The 17,685-nt window shown below is 53.8% G+C and overlaps 2 protein-coding genes and 1 long non-coding RNA gene across 6 annotated transcripts in view; 2 read left to right on the top strand and 1 right to left on the bottom strand.

Moving 5' to 3' along the window:
- Positions 1–549: 549 nt before the first annotated feature.
- Aanat (aralkylamine N-acetyltransferase) lies at positions 550–3,808 on the bottom strand. 2 transcript variants are annotated; one of them, XM_027955788.2, is made up of 5 exons: positions 3,725–3,808; positions 3,318–3,393; positions 2,649–2,879; positions 2,246–2,400; positions 550–1,907 (listed from the first exon to the last, which is right to left on the bottom strand). In XM_027955788.2, exons 3-5 carry the CDS (start codon positions 2,824–2,826, stop codon positions 1,602–1,604), a joined length of 639 nt encoding a protein of 212 aa, XP_027811589.1. In that variant the 5' UTR covers positions 2,827–2,879; positions 3,318–3,393; positions 3,725–3,808; the 3' UTR covers positions 550–1,601. The 2 variants fall into 2 exon arrangements, with proteins under 2 accessions (XP_027811589.1, XP_071459675.1); XM_071603574.1 differs by lacking the exons at positions 3,318–3,393; positions 3,725–3,808 and having other exon boundaries at positions 2,649–2,909.
- Positions 1,817–7,330, top strand: LOC139702442 (uncharacterized). Its single transcript, XR_011705060.1, has 2 exons — positions 1,817–4,533; positions 4,885–7,330. It is a non-coding gene; the product is annotated as an uncharacterized lncRNA (long non-coding RNA).
- Positions 7,331–17,091: 9,761 nt separating this feature from the next.
- Ube2o (ubiquitin conjugating enzyme E2 O) overlaps positions 17,092–17,685 on the top strand; it is a 54,845-nt gene continuing 54,251 nt past the window's right edge. For all 3 annotated transcript variants that reach the window (XM_071603742.1, XM_027955663.2, XM_071603741.1), the window contains exon 1: positions 17,092–17,529. In XM_071603742.1, the coding sequence (XP_071459843.1) occupies positions 17,107–17,529 (423 nt within the window). In that variant the 5' untranslated portion in view covers positions 17,092–17,106. The remainder of the gene's footprint in view (positions 17,530–17,685) is intronic.

Genomic DNA, 17,685 nt, shown 5'->3' with positions numbered 1-17,685 from the left:
TGGTCGGGGGTTAGGGACGCCCAGGACACCTGTTTCTCTGAGGCACGGGCCCTGGCCTCCTCCCCACTCCCTGCTGTAGGGACCATCTACGTGCTTCCCCCCGGGGCCCAGGGCCTTCTCCCCATAGTCAGTGTGAGGGCGCCCTCCCTGGACACATGGCTGCTCCCTGTCGTCCCCAGGATGGGGACCCCACCACAGCCCCCCTTCCTGTTTCTCCTCCCCTCTGTGCCCTGAGCCCACCTGAGCCTGTCATAGGCTCCCGGGGAGGGAGGGTCGGTCTGTTGTGTGGGGCAGAGAACCAGAAGCAGACACAAGTAGAGGGCCCGGAGCCTTGGCTTGTCCTCAGCCACAGGCTGGATGCCCAGCCACCCGCACTCCAGCATCCTGCCCTGCAGTTGGCTCTGCTGCCTCTGCCTCACTCCTGGTGGGGGGGACTGAGCCGCCACAAAGTCTTCCTCCCGGGGAGGGTGGGGGCGCCTGGGCTTGCTCAGGCCTGTTTTTTGTTTGTTTGTTTTGTTTTGTTTTGTTTTTTACCAGTTTTATTATGGTCCTAATTTTAAAAAGTAACGCTAACTTTGTATGGATGATGTCTCAGATGTATTAAATGAAACTCTTTATGGAAGTATTTTCTTAACTGAGACCTCAGGGAGAATGAAATCTGGGACTTGGGGGTGAGAGCATCAGCCATGAGCTATGCAGAGCAGTGGCTTGACCCAAGGGACATAGGGAACTCGTGGGACATCTCGGGATTTAGTTTCCAAAATCCAGATCAGGGTCACACAGAAGGCCTTAGTGGGGCCCCCGTGAGGACTGGATTGCATCCTTAGACCCCAGGGGTCCCCACACCAGCCTGCTCTGCCTCTGATCCAGGGTCATGAGGGACTTTCTGTGCTGAGGGTGGCTTGCTCCGGCAGAAGCAGCCCTGGGAGATGGCCAGACACTTGTTCATCACTCCAAGCAGGAGACAGGTCCATTCACTGTGCCTATTCCACAGCCACAGCCTGCACACCACACCAAAAAGCCACCAGGGAGGCAGGGGACATAACTGCTTTATTACTTGGAGCAGAGGAGCCAGTGCAGGGGCTGGTGGGTGGCTAAGGAGAGGAGAGAAGCCTGGGAAAGAAGTTGGGGCACAGGATGCCCAAGGACTGGGTGGGCAGTGGCCCCTGTGGGCTTTACTTCTAGCTACCCCCACTCCAGGGGTGGAGGGCAAGAAGGGGTATCCACGAGGCTGGGGAGAATAAGGACCCCAAGCATCAGGGTGCCTCACCGAGACAGGAAACGTGGCTGGGACCCGAGAACACCTCCCAGCATTCTCATTTACCAGCCCACTCTCATCTTGAGTCTTGGGCACAGGTTTGGAATGCAAAAGTTCTGGAGGGTCTCATGAGGACACAGCATTCCCTGCTCTGAGCAGCTGGGACCTGGGTGAATCCATCTCTGCTCCTCTGGCCTCTCCCCTGCACACTGGGTTTGGGAATCACAGTCTCCCTTTATACTCGGTCAGCCTGGGGTGGGCCCCGGGCAGAGAAGGGGACCCGGGGACTGAGCGAGCGCCCCCAACCTGCTCCCACATCTCCTGCAGCCAGGGGGCAGCCCACTCAGCAGCCGCTGTTCCTGCGCAGGAAGGCCTGGCCCCGCAGGGAGCACTGCAGCTCCGTGAAAGTGAGGGAGCCCACGGTGATGGCGCACGGGCCTACAGCCTGGAAGCCAAACTTCTCGTAGAAGGGCACCAGGGCCTCCTCGCACATGAGCACGGCCCTGCGCACTGCCCGTTGACCACCCAGGTGGTGCAGGTAGCGCCACAGCAGGATGGAGCCCTTGCCCTGCTGCCGGAAGGTGTGGTGCACGGCCAGCACGTGCAGGTGGGCTACATGCCCCCCAGGCCTGTGCAGCCTCAGCGACTCCTGGGGGTGAGCAGGGGTCAGGAGTCCACATCACCTCTGCAGCCAGCTCCTCCCCCAAAAACCAACATAGGCCAAGAGCAGGTGTCCCCTGAATGCCTCTGGTCAGGGTTTCCTTCCCACCCAGGAAGGCCCCCAAGTTGGGAGCTACACCCCAGGCCCCATAGAGGACAATTCAGAGGTCCTTTGGGGCCCCAAAGAGCTGGGCTGGGTGCTCTTCTCTCTGGAGAGGTCTGTGGCTTGTACTCCTCTCTGGTTCTGGAAGGAGAAAGTCCCACCCTGGCCAACCTCTATTCCAGAACCTTCTGGAAGCTGGACATCATAGCTTGTCCCATCCTCACCTGAGTCAGTCTCTCCTCGTCCCAAAGTGAGCCAATGATGAAGGCCACAAGGCGGCCCTCTTCAAACCAGCCCAGGGACAGCTCTGGACACAGGGTCAGGAAGTGCCGGATCTCTTCCAGGTACAGGGGGCAGATGCCCGAGACAGAGATAAAGGCTGCGGCAGGAGGCACAGGTGGGTGACTTGGTGTTCACTATACCACTTGCCCACTGTCCGCCACACCCCAGTGGTCACTGTGCACCCCAAGAAAGCAGGCGACTGAGGGCTGTGTTTCCCCCACTCTCTGGAGTGCACACACACACACAGTCTGATCCTCTGGGCTGCAGCCCACAAGGGCAGAGATGCGGGAGAAGACAGCTGGGCAGCTTAGCATGCCCACCCAGACCCCACGCTGGACTGCTCACCTTCTCGCTCAATCTCAAACACACTGACTGCGTCCTCCAGCGTGAGGCAGCGGAACTCGCTCGCGGGGAGTGTGTGTCGCCGCTGGCAGCTTGGGGACTCTGAGGCCCCAGGTGGCAGGCTCAGGGCCTCAGGTTTCAGGTGGCAGATGCGCTGCATGGACATCCTGGCTGCTGGCATGTCCCTGGATTGCCCCAGCTTCAGAAGTGGCCACCACAGCTGAGAAGGGTCTCCTGGTATCAGGAAAGAGCGAGGGTTGGGGGTCTGGTCCTCATCTCCAAGGAGCAGCTCAGAGAGTCCGTGCCTCTGGCCTCTTTTGTAGCTGGACTCAGGTGGAGCCAGTCCCACAAATGACTGGCTCCTTCCTCAGGTGCCTGGCCCTGGAGCCGATTCCAGGAACTGCAAACATTTCTCTCTCTACATCCTCTCGCAACCAGAGTGCACTCCTCACAGTCCCTCCGAACCTCTGGACTCTGGTCTCACTGCCCTACGGGTGCATCTGAGCCTCAGGAGACCATGGGAGGGATGGGCAGGGCTCAAAGGAGTCCCCAACATTGCTGGCCATGGGAGTGGGGGTGGGGAGGCACATGATCGCCTGGGACCACTTCTGCAACTGTGGGCTGCGTGGGTGTCCCCTTCTCCCACGCTGCAATTCGCTAAGCTTGTCTTACCTGCCCAGATGGAGATCGCTGGTCCGTGGGGGTGAGATCGTGATACTAGTGTTTTAGGCGGCCTCAGCCTTCAGTCCTGGAAGAAGACCCCTTCATCAAAACAGGCCCTTAGGGAGCCCCACATTTACCCAGATGGCCTTAGACTTGACCAGCCCACAAAGAAATGGGGAATATGGCTGGTTAGAGGGAGACAGGGGCTGCAGAGGGGCAAGGGGGGATGAGCAGGCATGGATGGTGCACAGGATGCCTCCTGCCCCACCCCCTGCTCACTGAACATGCTCATGTGGGACCTTGCCTTCCTCCCATGACACCCAGCAGATTTGCAGTTTGTAGCGGAACCCATCTTTTCCCTGCAATGACGCTTAAAAAGCCCATGGCTGAGAGACGGCGGCAGGAGGCCCACTTACCAAGACTGGGCAGGGGCCCCAGCATCCCCTCCACAGAGCCGGTCACCTGGGGCCCATCCACAGGCACAGGCACCAGGAGAATCCAGGACTCCTGGTGGCAAGACAGTGGCAGCAGGTGTCCTCCGGGCAGCATGTGATGTTCTCAGAGGTTTCTAATCCCCCCAACCCCGCCTCCCGCATTACACCAGGCAGGAGATGCCTGAAGGGCCCGGCTGCTTCAGGTTGGCCCTGCTGAGAGCAAGCGTCAGCACTGGCGTGGGGGATGCAGAGGATTACCAGCAGCCAACTGCGCCCTGGGGTTTGGGAAGAGCATGGGGCTGAGCCCCGGGGTCCAACTCTAATCCCCACTCTGACCCCACTAGCTAGACACGGCATTCACCCTCCGCTGGCCTCCGCCTCCGAGGATCCTTCCTGGTCTGGCAGCTTGTGGGCTGTGCTACCATTTATAGTACCACTTGGGGCTGGGCCCTGGGTAAACAGCTCCTGCAAAACACATGCAGCCCCGCCAGGTGAGCGTCAACCCCATCTTCTAGAGAGGGAAACCAAGGCCCAGTCCCACTCCTTCGTGGGCCAGACTGAAGCCTGAAAGCAGGAAGGTTCCCAGAGGCACTTTGCATAAAGCTTCCCAACTGGAAACAACCTAAATACCCGTCAGTTGAAGAAAACACTACGAACAGGCAACATGTACAGATGTCCCACCCTGTGCCACCAAGGACACCAGCACATGGAGAGGAGCCACAGGGGTGATGCCAGGATGGAGACCCACCCGCACATTAGGACCAGGATGGCGGCCGCACAGGGGGATCCTGGTAAAGCTACTTAAATAGTCAGGGGATTGCTCTATCCCACATCTTGACTCCAAAACTCTCTGACAGCCCTTGACCTTGGCTCTGCCTGCTCAGCCAGCACCTGGGGCTAGCTTCCCTCTGGAATCCAGGCCCCTCTCTCTGCCCCTCACACCCCATCCTGCCTTCCTTCTCTGCCAGTGGCTGCCCCTGTCCCTCCTGCCATCAGCACCCCTGCCCACCCCAGGCTCCCTAGGGCCCAGAGCTCCGGCTACCCACCACAGAGGGCACCCCTTCTTTACCCAGGATCCTGGGGAGGGACTGAGGTGCCAACCCTGCTTGGCACAGACTCAGACACCCCTTCCCACCCACCAGGTGCACTTTTTCTGTCTGAGGGGCCTCTTCTCCCTGGGCCACTCCTGTCAGTCCCACCAGAATCACCCCCACCTCACCGGCCCCAGGCACTGCTGGAGCTCCTCGTGCCGTCCACAGCCTGCTACCTGGTCACTTCCAGCTTTCCCCTGCGGGGAATCCTCAGACTTCTTAGGTTGACCAGAGACCTCCTCAGACTTGGCCTTTGGGCCTGGCAGGGCAAACACTCAGGACCTCAATTGGGCACCCCAACTCTAACCCCAGGGTCCCCCAAAAGGCCTTTGTCCCTTGTTAGTCTCCAGCTCCATCGCGCCCCCTGGTGGCTAATTGCAACCAGTTGGAGATGCCTTGGGTCCCCGCATCCCTTCCCACAGACCACCCCGCGGCCCATTCTCTCTGGTAAACGCCTCCAAACACGTGGAACCTCAGAGAACAAGATTAGGCATGATCTTTTCTTTTTTTTGGTGGGGGGAGGTATCAGGGATTGAACTCAGGGCACTCAACCACTGAGCCACACCCCAGCCCTGTTTTGCATTTCACTTAGAGACAGGGTCTCAGTGCTGAGGGCCTCGCCATTGCTGGTTTTGAACTCACCATCCTCCTGCCTCAACCTCCCCAGCTGCTGGGACTATAGGCGTGCACCACTGAGCCTGGCGAGGCAGGATTTTAAACGTGGTTAAGCTGGGAGATCCAAGCTCACAAGGGGCGGGAGAGGGGAGGAGAGGGCAGGGGACGGGGCCTCCTGGTCAACAGGAAGAAAACACTGGCACTGACAATGAGGAGGAAGTGAGCGTGGCCACGGGTGATGAATACAAAGATCAGGGTGCTGTGAAGCATGGGATCTAAGAAATCTCCTTATCAAGATGACGGCAGTCACCTCTAGCCACTTTAGCCACCCAACCATGTCCCAACGCTGGGGGGCCCTCCCCACGAGGGATTGTGACCGGAATCATTGGACCCACGGAGATACTCTCTGAGCAGAACTGCTGGATTCAGAAAATAAAAGTGCAGATGCCCAGTGAAATGTGAATTCCAAATAAGTAATGAACAATCCTTTTAAGTAGAAGTCTGTCCATGCGATGTTGGGAGCATGATTGAAACGATGAAATTACCGTTTATCTAAAGGACAAGTTCCGCAGGGTTCCTGTGTTCAATCTGGCAACTCCATTTGTGAGGTCTGGGAAAGGGACCGGGCAGCAGAGAACGGGTTGAGGGAACCAGGAGAAGTTGGAGGCACGTCGTGGCTGTGGGAAAAGGCGTGCTGAGCCTGGGTGGGATGGAGCCTCCCGCCCCAAAGGTACCTGCTGCTGCAGGTCGTCATGATCTGAGGCACTGCCACTCTCCCTACTCCACACCAGTGGTTCTCACTGCTGACTGCACGTTGGAATCACCTGAGAGCTTCAAAAAGTTCCAACACATGGGTCACCCCCAAGGGATTCTGCTTTTCAAGTTCCAGGATGGAGCTGGGGAGCTCCCCAGTGACCAGCAGCTCAGCCGGGCTGAGAGCAGCCTCTGGCTGCGACTGCACCCTGTTTCTCTTCCTTGTGGGGAGACAGAGTCTCGGCCACCACAGGGGCCCCAGCCCACCGTCATGCAGAGCTGGGGATCCAGACCTCCTTAGTCCGGGCAACTCTCTTCTAGTGGAGTCTTGGGTAGAGGTCTAGTATGTGAAACAAACCAAGAGCCACCTGACTGAAACTGAGCAAGTCATGTGGGGATCCCCAGAGTGCCCTGCCGGGGCGAGAGGGGAGACAGTGTGGATGCCAAAAGGGACCCCTGGAAAACAGTAGGATTCCACAGAGGGGCAGACCCCCTCCAGCACCTATACCTGCATCCCCCGGGACCCACCCCTTGCTAGCCAGGGATCTGACTCTTGAACCTTCTCTTCCTGCCTGGGGCTGCCTAGAGGGGGGGTTCCAAGGCTCTGCCCAGGCTCAGGGGGCCAGAGAAAAGTGACATTCCTATAGTGAAACCCGATAGGCTAGGATACCCAGGGTTTCTGCTCTTCATGCCTCACCCCCGCACCCGACTTCAACCTGTGACTGGCAGGCTTCCCTCCTGATATGGTCTGGATAGGGTTTGGGTATGCCCCCCAAAAGATTCATCTGTTGGAACTTGGTCCTCACTGCAGTAGTGTTGGGAGGCAGTGGGACCTTTAAAAGGTGGGTCCTAGTGGGAAGTAATTAAGTCACTGAAGGCACTGCCCTCAGAAGGAATTGATGTAGTTCTCCTAGGACCCTGTTTGTTCTCCTCAGAGAGTTGCAACAGAAGCTCATGCCTGGCCCCTCCCTAGTCTCTTTCTGGCTTGCTTTCTCACCGTAGCATCTCTCATCTCACATATGCCCCCAACATGATGTTATGCTGTCCACAATGTCCTCAACAGAGGACACCCAATCTTGGACTTTCAATCTCCAAAATTGTGAGCCAAATAAACCTCTTTATACAGTAATTAACCTCAGGCATTTTGTTACAGCAATGGGACATGAACTAATAATACACCCACCACCTGCTCTAAACCACTCTTGCGAGAGTCTCCAGTGGAAAAATCCAGTGGACAAATCATGATGCTCCACTTCACTAGGGAGAAATGCCATGGGAAACAATTCAGTGACTCCCTCCAACTGGGAGTGAAAGAGGAAGCTGTTAGTAACTACACAGAGGTGCTTGTAAAAACGGAACTGTCCTGTACAAGCACCCCATTCTGTAGGGCTTTGGGCACTGCTGACCATTCCTCCCTCTTGTAACTCCCTTCTTTCCTGGTTCTCCTTATCCAACTTCTTCCGGATTCCTCTTCTGTCTATCTGTTAAAAGTTAGTGTCCCCAGCCAGGCTTGGTAGTGCACGTCTGGAATACCAGAGACTCACAAGCTTGAGGGAGGAGGATCACAAGTGCAAGGCCACCCTGGGCAACTTAGTGAGGTCCTGCTTCAAAAAAAAAAAAAAGGCCTGGAGATGTAGCTCAGTGGTAAAACATCTGTGAGCTCAATCCCCAGTACTCCCCACAAAGTTAATGTCCCCAGAGTACAGAGGACCCTTAGGGCATGAAAACACTACGTATGATACTATAATGGTGGACACGTGTCATTATGTTTTGTCCCACTCAGTGGAAAGAACAACACCAAGAGTGAAGGCTGATATAAGCTGTTCCCTTTGGGTGGTGCTGTGGCACTGTTCATAGATGGTAATAAATAAACCACTCTGGTGGGGCTGTTGATAGTGGGGTGGTCTACAAGGGAGCAGGTAGTATTCAGGAAATCTATGGCCCTTCCTTTCAAATTGCTAGGAACCTAAAACTGACTTAAATAATAGAATCCATTTTTTAAAAAGTCGACATCTCTGGGTGTGGTGGCGTACGCTTGTAATCCCAGCAACTTGGGAAGTTGAGGCAGGAGGATCCCAAGTTCAAGGCCAGCCTGGGAAACTAGATGAGACCCTGCCTCAAAATAAAAAATAAAGAAGGGCTGAGGATGTAGCTCAATGGTAGAGCATCCCTGGGGTCAGTCATCAGTACTAAATAAATAAGTAAATATTAAAAAGTCAGTGTCCCTTTCAGGGATGTGTGGATAAGCCAGCCATGGTAGATGCAGCCAATGGGCTGTCACTCAGCCATTAGGGGGGAGTGAAGTCTGATATAAGCTACAACTTGGATGAGCCTGGGAAATAAAAGGCAGCCGTGTGTGGCACAGGAAAGCCGAGGTCCTGCCTGAAAAAAAAAAAAACCTTTCAGGGATGCCATGATTGGAGAGAGGAGCAGTTAACAGGAAGAAAGGTGAAAGGGAATGATCAGAACATGTCCCAAAATCCAAGGGACAATGTCCCAGGGACAGGATGGTCAGCAGCATCAAATGTGGCCAAGAATGGGGGAAAGAGCTCAGATTCTGAGAACAAGGACTTAGTGACCATTAAGACCTAGTTATTCTGAGAACCTAGTGACCTTTAAGAGTTCTTCCAGGCGAGAGGGATGGGTGGGGAGGTCAGATGCAGGGCAGTAGCCTGTGGTGACAAAGCAGAGATGGCAGGCAGAGGCGGTTTGTTGGGGGCACGCTGACCAGCCACCTGGCTGGGGGCTGGGGAGGAGGCCTGCAGCCCCGCCTTCTCCTGGGCACAGATCCTGCAGCAGCTGCCGTGGGAGCCTGTGCGGTGGGACAGTGAGCATCCCCGGGCCAGTGAGGTAGGCCTGTCCCAGGGCCGGGGTGCTTCCTGCATGAGGCCACACCTGCATGTGTCAGCTGCCCGGTTCCCACTCTGGGCCAAGCAGAGTCCACCTGGGGGAGACCAAGAGGCGAGGTCTGTGAAAAACAGGCCCCAGAGATGTCTTGACGATGCCTTGGAGACCCACGTTTTCCATGCCCAGCAGCTGAAAGCCCCCTGGATGGGGAAGACAGCCCTCTATCCAGGCACTTGTGCAGAACTTGCATTTTCTAGTGTTTTGATGGTGGCTTCTTTCAACTCCTCCTCTGCACCTAAAGACTGCCTCACAGAGCTGTACCTGCCACTAGTGCCAGGTCCTTGTTAGCCAGTGGATGATCCAGCTCTAAAACTCCATCTAGAGTTCTTATTCTCTTATTCTTCTTGCTGGCACACGTAGGTTCCCAGGGGAACAGCACTGAGCCTGGAAATGCAGGTAGCAGGTGCCCAGGAAGATCCCTGCAGCGGCCACTGCCTGGGAGCAGGAGGAAGAGGGCAGTACTGGCCTCCATCTGTCTCTAGGGGGCGCTCCGGAGCTGGGGAGCCTTGGAGATCAAGAACAGGTTTTGTTGTTGGTGGTGGGGGTGGTGATTGCTTTTGTTTTGTTTTGGTACCAGGGATTGAACCCAAGGGTGCTTAACCACTGAGGCACATCCCCAACCCTTTTTTATATTTTATTTAGAAGCAGGGTCTCGCTGAGTTGCTCAGGGCCTTGCTAAGTTGCTGAGGCTGGCTTTGAACTTGCAATCCTCCTGCTTCGGCCTAGCCGCTGGGATTATAGGCATGTGCCCCCATACCCAGCAAGAACAGATGCTTTTGTCCTGCACCAATCCTGGGTGAGGCAACTTCTTCCAGCTGAGGATAATTCCTGGAAAATGCAGCTGGGAGTCTTCAGCGTGGGGTCAGCTGGTGAGAGTGATCTGGATCACTTTCTCCAGGTGTTCAAGAGCCAAGTTAGGCCGGACGGGGTGGCACTTGCCTGTAATCCCAGAGGCTCAGAGACTGAGGCAGGAGGATCGCAAGTTCAAAACCAGCCTTAGCCATTTAGCAAGATCCTGTCACCGAATAAAAGTTTTAAAAAAATGGGCTGGGGATGTGGCTTTGTGATTCAAGCGCTCCTGGGTTTAATCCCTGGTACAAAAGAAAAAAAAAAAAAGAGCCAAGTTAGCAGTGTATTTGCACCCATGGGCCATTGCTGGGGTGATAAACCATGTAATGCTGGAAGGTGCTCCTATACCAACCCATTATCCCCATCTAGCAACCTCCAATCCAGGCCCACACTCCCATTCCTGCCTGGGGCCTACCTGAGCTCCTTCAGGGAACAGCGTCCTGCAGACTGTGCTGTGATTGAACCCTAGTTGTTGATCTGTACAAGGAGGGGAGGTGGAATAGATATCCTGGGAGGGGGCAGCATATGTCTCCTTAGGAAGATTCCTTGTCTCCAAGCAAGGAAATGGCCACACCTGGGAGGGTCCAGAAAGTTCAAGAAGACCCTAGCACTTCAAGACTTTTGAGTGTGGTCACCCAGCTATCCCTAGGTGTCTTGGAGTCTCACTTTTCCCAACAAGGTCCTCCTTGGCACCATAGCCTCCCTAAGATTGAGAATGTATTAATAATTGATTCTTATGGAGACTGGAACACGATCCTCTTTCCCCTAATGTCAGGAGGCCGGTTTCTTTATGTGCTTCTGAGAAGGCCCTGTGGCTTCTATACTTTGCTTTCAACTGGCAGTTGGTCATCCACAGCCTGTCACTGTCTTTCTCTGATGCCCAAACAACAGCCATGGATTCCACAGTCCCTCCAATCACTGTGTCGCCCTTAGCTTCCCAGCCCTGGATTCTGCACCCTTCACACTCTTTCCTTCTACCCATCCCCACTCACTGCTGGTGACAGTCTTAGCACTTACACTGCTACAATGTGCCAGAATGATCCCTATTGTACCTGCCACTAGTGCCAGGTCCTTGTTAGCCAGTGGATGATCCAGCTCTGAAACTCCATCTCGAGTGGCTCCTAGGCCCACCTGGCACCAACTGTTATATAGGTCAGATTCCCCAGGAGGCGACTGTAAGGCTCTGAGACCTGCCTAGAGGAGTGGATTGGAGAGAGCTCTCCAATCCTCACCAGTGAGGGAGTGAAGGGGGTACAGGGAGAAGCGGAACTGAGATGCGGTGTTTAAACTGCAGCAGAGGCCTTGCTGACCCAGGAGCTGCTCTGAAGCCCAGATGGCCCTCCACAGTGTTCCCCTTGCAGTCTTTGGGTAGGTGAGACATCTGCTTTGAGCCCAGGGCAGTCCTTGGGGAGAGGTGCAGCTGGGAGCCATCGCTGGGAACCCATGTTGGCTGGCAAATGCGGCAGCAGTTCCTTATATCTGAAAGGGTGGGGGGCTTGTGCCGGGCACCACAGGGTCTACTACATTCCTGTCCCCCCAACAGGCTTGTAACTCCCGCCAGAGACCATGTTGCTATTATGGAAGCATGGCCTCTGCTGGCTGTAGGGGTCTATCAACTGGTGCTGATTCTTCTGTTGAGGTAAACAGCACCTAGGGCTATGTGGGGACCCTCCCTTACCTGCCACATCAGGCAGATTCATCAGGAACCTTCCAGAACCTCCTGCAAGGGAAGTGTCCAAGGCAGGCAGGGGTTGCTACCTTCTGGAGGACAAAGGGACCTAAAACTCCCTGAGCCTGTGCGGCTTCTTTGGAAGATCACACAAGTTTCATCCACAATCTTGATTTTTCTAGTAGCTTCTCAAGAGAAGCCAAAAAAGGGCTGGGGATGTAGCTCAGTGTAGTGCTTACCTAGCAAGCACAAGGCTCTGGGTTCAATCTCCAGTACTGCAAAATGAAACAAAATAGAACCAGATGAACTTGATTTTCATTAATTTATTTAATCGTGTGTATATAATATTGCCATTTCAATAAGTAATCAATATGAAAATGAATTGAATATTTTATGTACACATATAGAGATATATATGTTTTGTATTCATTTTTCAAAATCGGGTGTGTATTTTATGCTTACACACGTGTCAATTCAGACTGGTCTCTTTGCGAGTGCTCTGGGGCCACGGGTGGTCAGAGCAGCAGTACTGAGGGACGCAGCTCTAGAGGCTGACGACAAAGGAGAGAGCAACAGGACATGCCTGTTTGTGCACATGTGTCTATACAAGCGTGTAGCTGAGGACTAGGAGGAGAAACCTGAGGTGCCTGTGGTTGGTCACCCAGAGACAGGAGGCAGTGCTGAGGAGAGGGCCCTGGCTTGGTGCCTTAGGAGTTGGTAGCAGACTGGGTGGCATAGTAAGCAGCCCTAGTGCTCTCCAAGCAGGTGCAGCACATCTTCAGGAAGGAGCCTGCCAATCCTGGGCTTTTTCTACTGCTCTACCTTTTTGCTGTTGCCCCTTGGTCTGGGTTCTGATCCTGAATGGGCTGCAGAGTGACTTTGGGCGAGACTAATGCTTCTCCCAGGGCATCAGAATAAGGAGGGATGAGACCCCGGGAGCAAGAAGGGTCCTTTTAACTCCAAAAGCCCATGAATATCCAGTGCCCCCTGGCTGGACCCCCAGGCGAGGCATTTCTCCAGCCAGCCACAGGGAGGTGTGGGAGGCTCTCCTAGGCTTCTCTCCTCCCACCCCACCTCCCCAGCAGAAGTCCCAGGTGCCTCCTAGAGCACCAGACACCTGCTCCTGGGTGGGAGGAACTCTTTGGGCCAACCTGGACTCATCGACACAGAGAGGTATGGAGCAGCCAGGCAGGCTGTGGCTCCTCCAGCGGGCAGTGTGGTACCCTCTGGAAAGGTGCCCCACGGCTAGTTAAGATAGAGACTTGACAGTGCCTGTTTCCCCCATGGCTAGCTAAACTGCTGGCCCTGCTGCCTCCTGCACTGGGCCTACCCCACTCTATCCTCTCCACACCTGCACAGCTAGGGCAATGGCGAGGATGGCTTTTGTTTCTGGCAGGAAAATATGTAAATAAGTGATATTCTCCCTTCTATGGGCTGGGTTTTGGGGGTCCTGAGAGGAAAGGGTCTGTTCATTAGGGAATGAAGCTTTTCTTTTCTCCTTCCTACACCTCAACAATGATGAACATAAAAACTAAGCAGGGGCTGGGATTGTGGCTCAGCGGTAGAGCGCTCGCCTAGCATGCGCGGGACCCGGGTTCTATCCTCAGCACCGCATAAAAATAAAGGCATTGTGTTGTGTCCATCCAAAAAATAAATATTTAAAAAAAAAAAACTAAGCAGCTGCTTCAATCCACTCTCACCCCACTAGCCAGCCAGAGTGCACAGGGCTGGGGCTGGGGTTCAGGGTCTAAGAAGGAGAGAAGTCTCAAGCTTTGTCCCAAGCATCTCAGGTCTGAATGAAGTCCCTGAAAGATACCATGCATAGCCCCCCCCCGCCCGCCATTTTGGTTGGGGATTGAACCCAGGGGCACTTTATCACTAAACTACACCACCAGTTCTTTTTTGTTTTTATGTTGAGACAGGGTCTGGCTAAGTTGCTGAGGGTCTTGCTAAGTTGCTGGCCTTGAACTTGTAATCCTCTTGCCTAAGGCTCCTGAGTTGCTGGGATTTCAGGCATGTGCCACCTGTCTCAGTGAGGCTCTGTCTCTAAAGTGGCTCAGATGCAGCTCAGACTGGGAGCAAATTAAAGGATTTGTGATTGCACAGTTGGAGAGGGCCAAAGAGTGCTCTTCTCCCAGCGTCAACTCACTGGGGGGATGGGAAACTGACCGAAGAGAGGTACAGGAATCTCAGGCCTTTGACATCCACCAATATGACACATTATCAAGCTTTAATGCTTTGTCAGGCACTGTAATAGGCACCAGGGTCTTATATACACAAATACGACATGATTCAAATGCTCCCATTTAGTCTAATGAGGGAGAGATCAGCATCTGAAATCAAGGACTCTCACCTCCCACCTGGTGGGTTCCTGATGATCTATATAAAGCACTTAGTATAGTCCCCGGCATGAAGTTACAGCTCAATAAGTGGCAGCTATTGTTAGCCATTATTACCAGAAGCCACAGAATAAACATAGCAAGTCTTCCTGGAGTGCCAGCTTTGCCCAATGATTAGGGAGGAAAGAACTTCATATATATATAAAACCAACCAACACAGGCAAAACTCACTTACGTTTTTGGTTTTTGACATCAAACACAGATTTGGGGTCTGCCCTGCCCTACCCCATCTACCTATCTGCTTACTCCACCCCCAGGGTCATGAGGACACATGGACTTCCCCTGCATTTGGGAGGTTCTCAGAGGGAAGTCTGAAGGAACACAGCATCTAGGCACTGGATGCCTTGGGTCCTGTGTTGGTAAGACGGTGCTAACAATGCCAGTATGCACAATGGTGATAACAACTAAAGTCTTGTGTGTGACAGAGCCTGGCACAATGGCTGGTCAGTAATGTGTGCTTAATAAATGTTAGGTGATCAGAGACCAATGATACAGGGCTAAGGGACACAGGAGGTGGACATGAGCTACTGTGAGAGCTTAAATCTTCCAGGTTTTCATGAGGTAGGAGTGAGGAGCTGGGTCCTTCTAGCAGGGGTTTCTTGTGGCCATTCTGCATTGCAGTCGTGTTATCAGAACCAAGGTTCCACAGCTCTAGCTCTGCTAAAATTCAGGAGATAACAGTAGGTGAAGAAAGGCAGGTTTATTCAAAGCTGGCCTGAGGAAGAGAGAAGAGACCCTTTTCTGTCTCAAATCTTCATCTTCAAGGGGGTATAGGAGCATGGAAGCTTTTATAAAAGGAGAGGGGTGCGGTGCAAAAAAAGCAGAGAACGCACATGTGCAGATTTAGCTAGACTGTGCCGGTCAGAAACACAACATAGCCTCAGTTTTCCTGGTGTCTGCTGGGGCAGAGGCAGCCTCTCAGCCTCCATCAGCAGGAGGAAACCCCAGGCACAGAAAAGCAGTTATTAGAAGTCGCTTTTAATTTCAAAGGAGCTCTGTTTCAGTCTGGGATGGAAAGGCCATTATTTGAGAACCCAGCTTTCCTCTAAATCATATTCAAGCCCCCCCTTCAGATTTTAGCCTTAGTTTTCTTCTACACTTAGTATACGAATTTTCTAAGATTTGGGTTCATTGACAACCTGCCTAAGCCCAATATACGTCAATGCTCTGTAAGTACTTGGTCTAGGGCTCCTCATGTACCCGGCCTGCCATCTGTGCTTTCCGCATGTGCTTTTAACTTTCCTATGAATGTAGTTCTATATTTCCAGCAGCTTCTAAATTACCCAAAGAGCAGGGTTCTGCCTTTTTTTGAAGAACTTAAGTACTGTAATATCAAACCACCTCTAATCTGTTCATTGATGGTCTTATAAAAAAATATGGAAAAATTATTTTGACTAAGAAAGGTTTGGGCCAGATTTTGAGTATTATTCACTATTATTATTATTATTATTATTATTCCATTATAGTAATATATAGTAGTTGGGTCCATCCTGAAAAACTCAGACATGCATGGAAATCAATTTCAGTTAATGATTGAGTTTTCTTGATTTCTTTTTAATGACCCATTATGAATCCTTTCTCTGAGAATATATCTAAAGTTTTCAGAACTTACTTAGGTGATAATTGAATTAGTAGAATGACTATTTATATTTTTAAATGGCAGTATGGAGCAGAAATAAGCATGACTGACTGAATAACAATTCTGACTGTCTGGAATTTAGTTTAGGCAGGGAGTTTTGAAGTCCTACAATAATGGTTAAGCTTTATTGAGAGAGTGATATGCCAGGCACTGTTCTACTTAATTTAATCCTCCCAACTGCTGTTATTACCACCCTATTTTACAGACAAGAAAATTGAGGTAGAAGAAGTTAATTTGCTTGCCTGCCTTTATAGATTGGCAAAGTGGTAGTGCCAAAAATTGGAATCCATAGCTCCCATGCTTAACTACCTCATATTCTGCCTCTTGTCATGCATAGGAAGCCTCTCAGATCTTTGAATTCATCTACATGGGTTTAAAGCCAACTACTGGGACTGATACTTGCTTTCATATTCATTCATTCATACTCTCTCTCTCTCTCTCTCTCTCTCTCTCTCTCTCTCTCTCTCTCATCTCTCTGTCTCTCTCATGGGGGATTGAACCCAGGGGCATTTTACAAATGAAGTACACTGGTAAAATGTACTTCATTGGTAAAATGCCAATTTTTGTGAGATAGGGTCTTGGTAAATTGCCTAGGGCCTCGCTACATTCCTGAGGCTGGCCTCCAACTTGTAATCCTCCTGCCTCAGGACTCCCACGTCACTGGGATTACAGGCATGTGACACTGCGCCCAGCACTTGCTTTTCTTTCATAATTGTTGTTGCTGCCAAGGATGCGCTTGAGCTCAGGATCCTCTGGCCTTAGCATCCTCATGTGCCTCCACGCCCAGCTCCTTTTCACCTTTCTCTGGGCCTCCTTCACCAGCCCCTGAACCAATCCCTAAGGGGTCATGACCTTCCCAGCTTTGCTGGGAAATCCCCAGTAGTCTGCACACTCACTACACATATCTATTATAGCTATTGATTACAAACTGCCTTGGAGTTGTTTTTTCTTGGCTATTTAAATGTGTATTTGCTTTGTCCTCCAACTAGACAGTAAACACCTAGAGGACAGGTACAATATCCTTCTCCTTCCCTAACCCTTGCTGTACCTAGGACTAAGTTGGGACGCCAAGACAGCTCATTAAAAGTTGTTGACGCCTCTTTACCATCTTCCTCCCCACCCCGGCCACGCCCGTTTCCCTCGGTGGCCACTCCACTTCTCCCCAGAGTCCCCGCCCCTTCACGCTTCCTTTACTTTTATCCCCCTTGGCCTCGCCCCTCCCGCGTGGAGTCCACCCTCCTCCCGCCCCCGCCCCGCAGCATCTTCAGCGTCCCCTAGCGACGAGTTGTCGGCTCCTAGCAACCGCATCCCGATTCCCTGACGACGGCGGCACGCAGGGCCACGTCAGCGCGCCGTGGCCCCGCCCCCGCGCCGCTGGACCCGCCTCCTCGCGCCTCGTCCGCCGCCGCCGCCGCCGCGCCCGAGACTCGCGCAGAGCAGTTATGGCGGATCCCGCAGCCCCCGCGCCCGCAGCTCCCGCGCCCGCCCAGGCCCCAGCCCCAGCTCCAGAGGCGGCCCCGGCCCCGGCCGCAGTCCCCGCCCCGGCCCCGGCGCCGACGCCCGCCCCGGACTCGGCCTCCGGGCCGTCCTCGGACTCCGGCCCCGAAGCCGGCTCGCAGCGCCTGCTGTTCTCTCACGACCTGGTGTCGGGCCGTTACCGCGGCTCGGTGCACTTCGGACTGGTGCGCCTCATCCACGGCGAGGACTCGGACTCGGAGGGCGAGGAGGAGGGCCGCGGCAGCTCCGGCTGCTCCGAGGCTGGGGGCGCCGGCCACGAGGAGGGCCGGGCCAGCCCGCTGCGCCGCGGCTACGTGCGCGTCCAGTGGTACCCGGAGGGCGTCAAGCAGCATGTGAAGGAGACCAAGGTGCGGCAGGCGGGGCGGGGAGCCGGGCTGGAGGTGAGGGCGGAGGGGCTCGGCTGCCCCGGCGCGCGGCCGGGAGGCTCTGCCCGCAGCGGTGCCACTGCAGTGGCCGCGGTGGGAGGACAGCTTCGGCAGAGGGTGCGCCCCATGCAGTCACTG

Source organism: Marmota flaviventris, chromosome 17 (genome assembly GCF_047511675.1).
Source record: "Marmota flaviventris isolate mMarFla1 chromosome 17, mMarFla1.hap1, whole genome shotgun sequence".
In the NCBI taxonomy this organism is placed as follows: Eukaryota; Metazoa; Chordata; class Mammalia; order Rodentia; family Sciuridae; genus Marmota; species Marmota flaviventris.
This window is presented reverse-complemented; position numbering and strand designations above follow the sequence as displayed.

What these genes read in the sequence shown, in the direction of transcription:
- Aanat (XM_027955788.2), bottom strand. Translation starts at nt 2,826, where the DNA reads ATGCCAGCAGCCAGGATGTCCATGCAGCGCATCTGCCACCTGAAACCT. An exon ending in GTTTGAGATTGAGCGAGAAG is followed by an intron (nt 2,401 to 2,648) that starts GTGAGCAGTCCA and finishes CTCCTGCCGCAG; the next exon opens with CCTTTATCTCTGTCTCGGGC. An exon ending in ACGAGGAGAGACTGACTCAG is followed by an intron (nt 1,908 to 2,245) that starts GTGAGGATGGGA and finishes GCTCACCCCCAG; the next exon opens with GAGTCGCTGAGGCTGCACAG.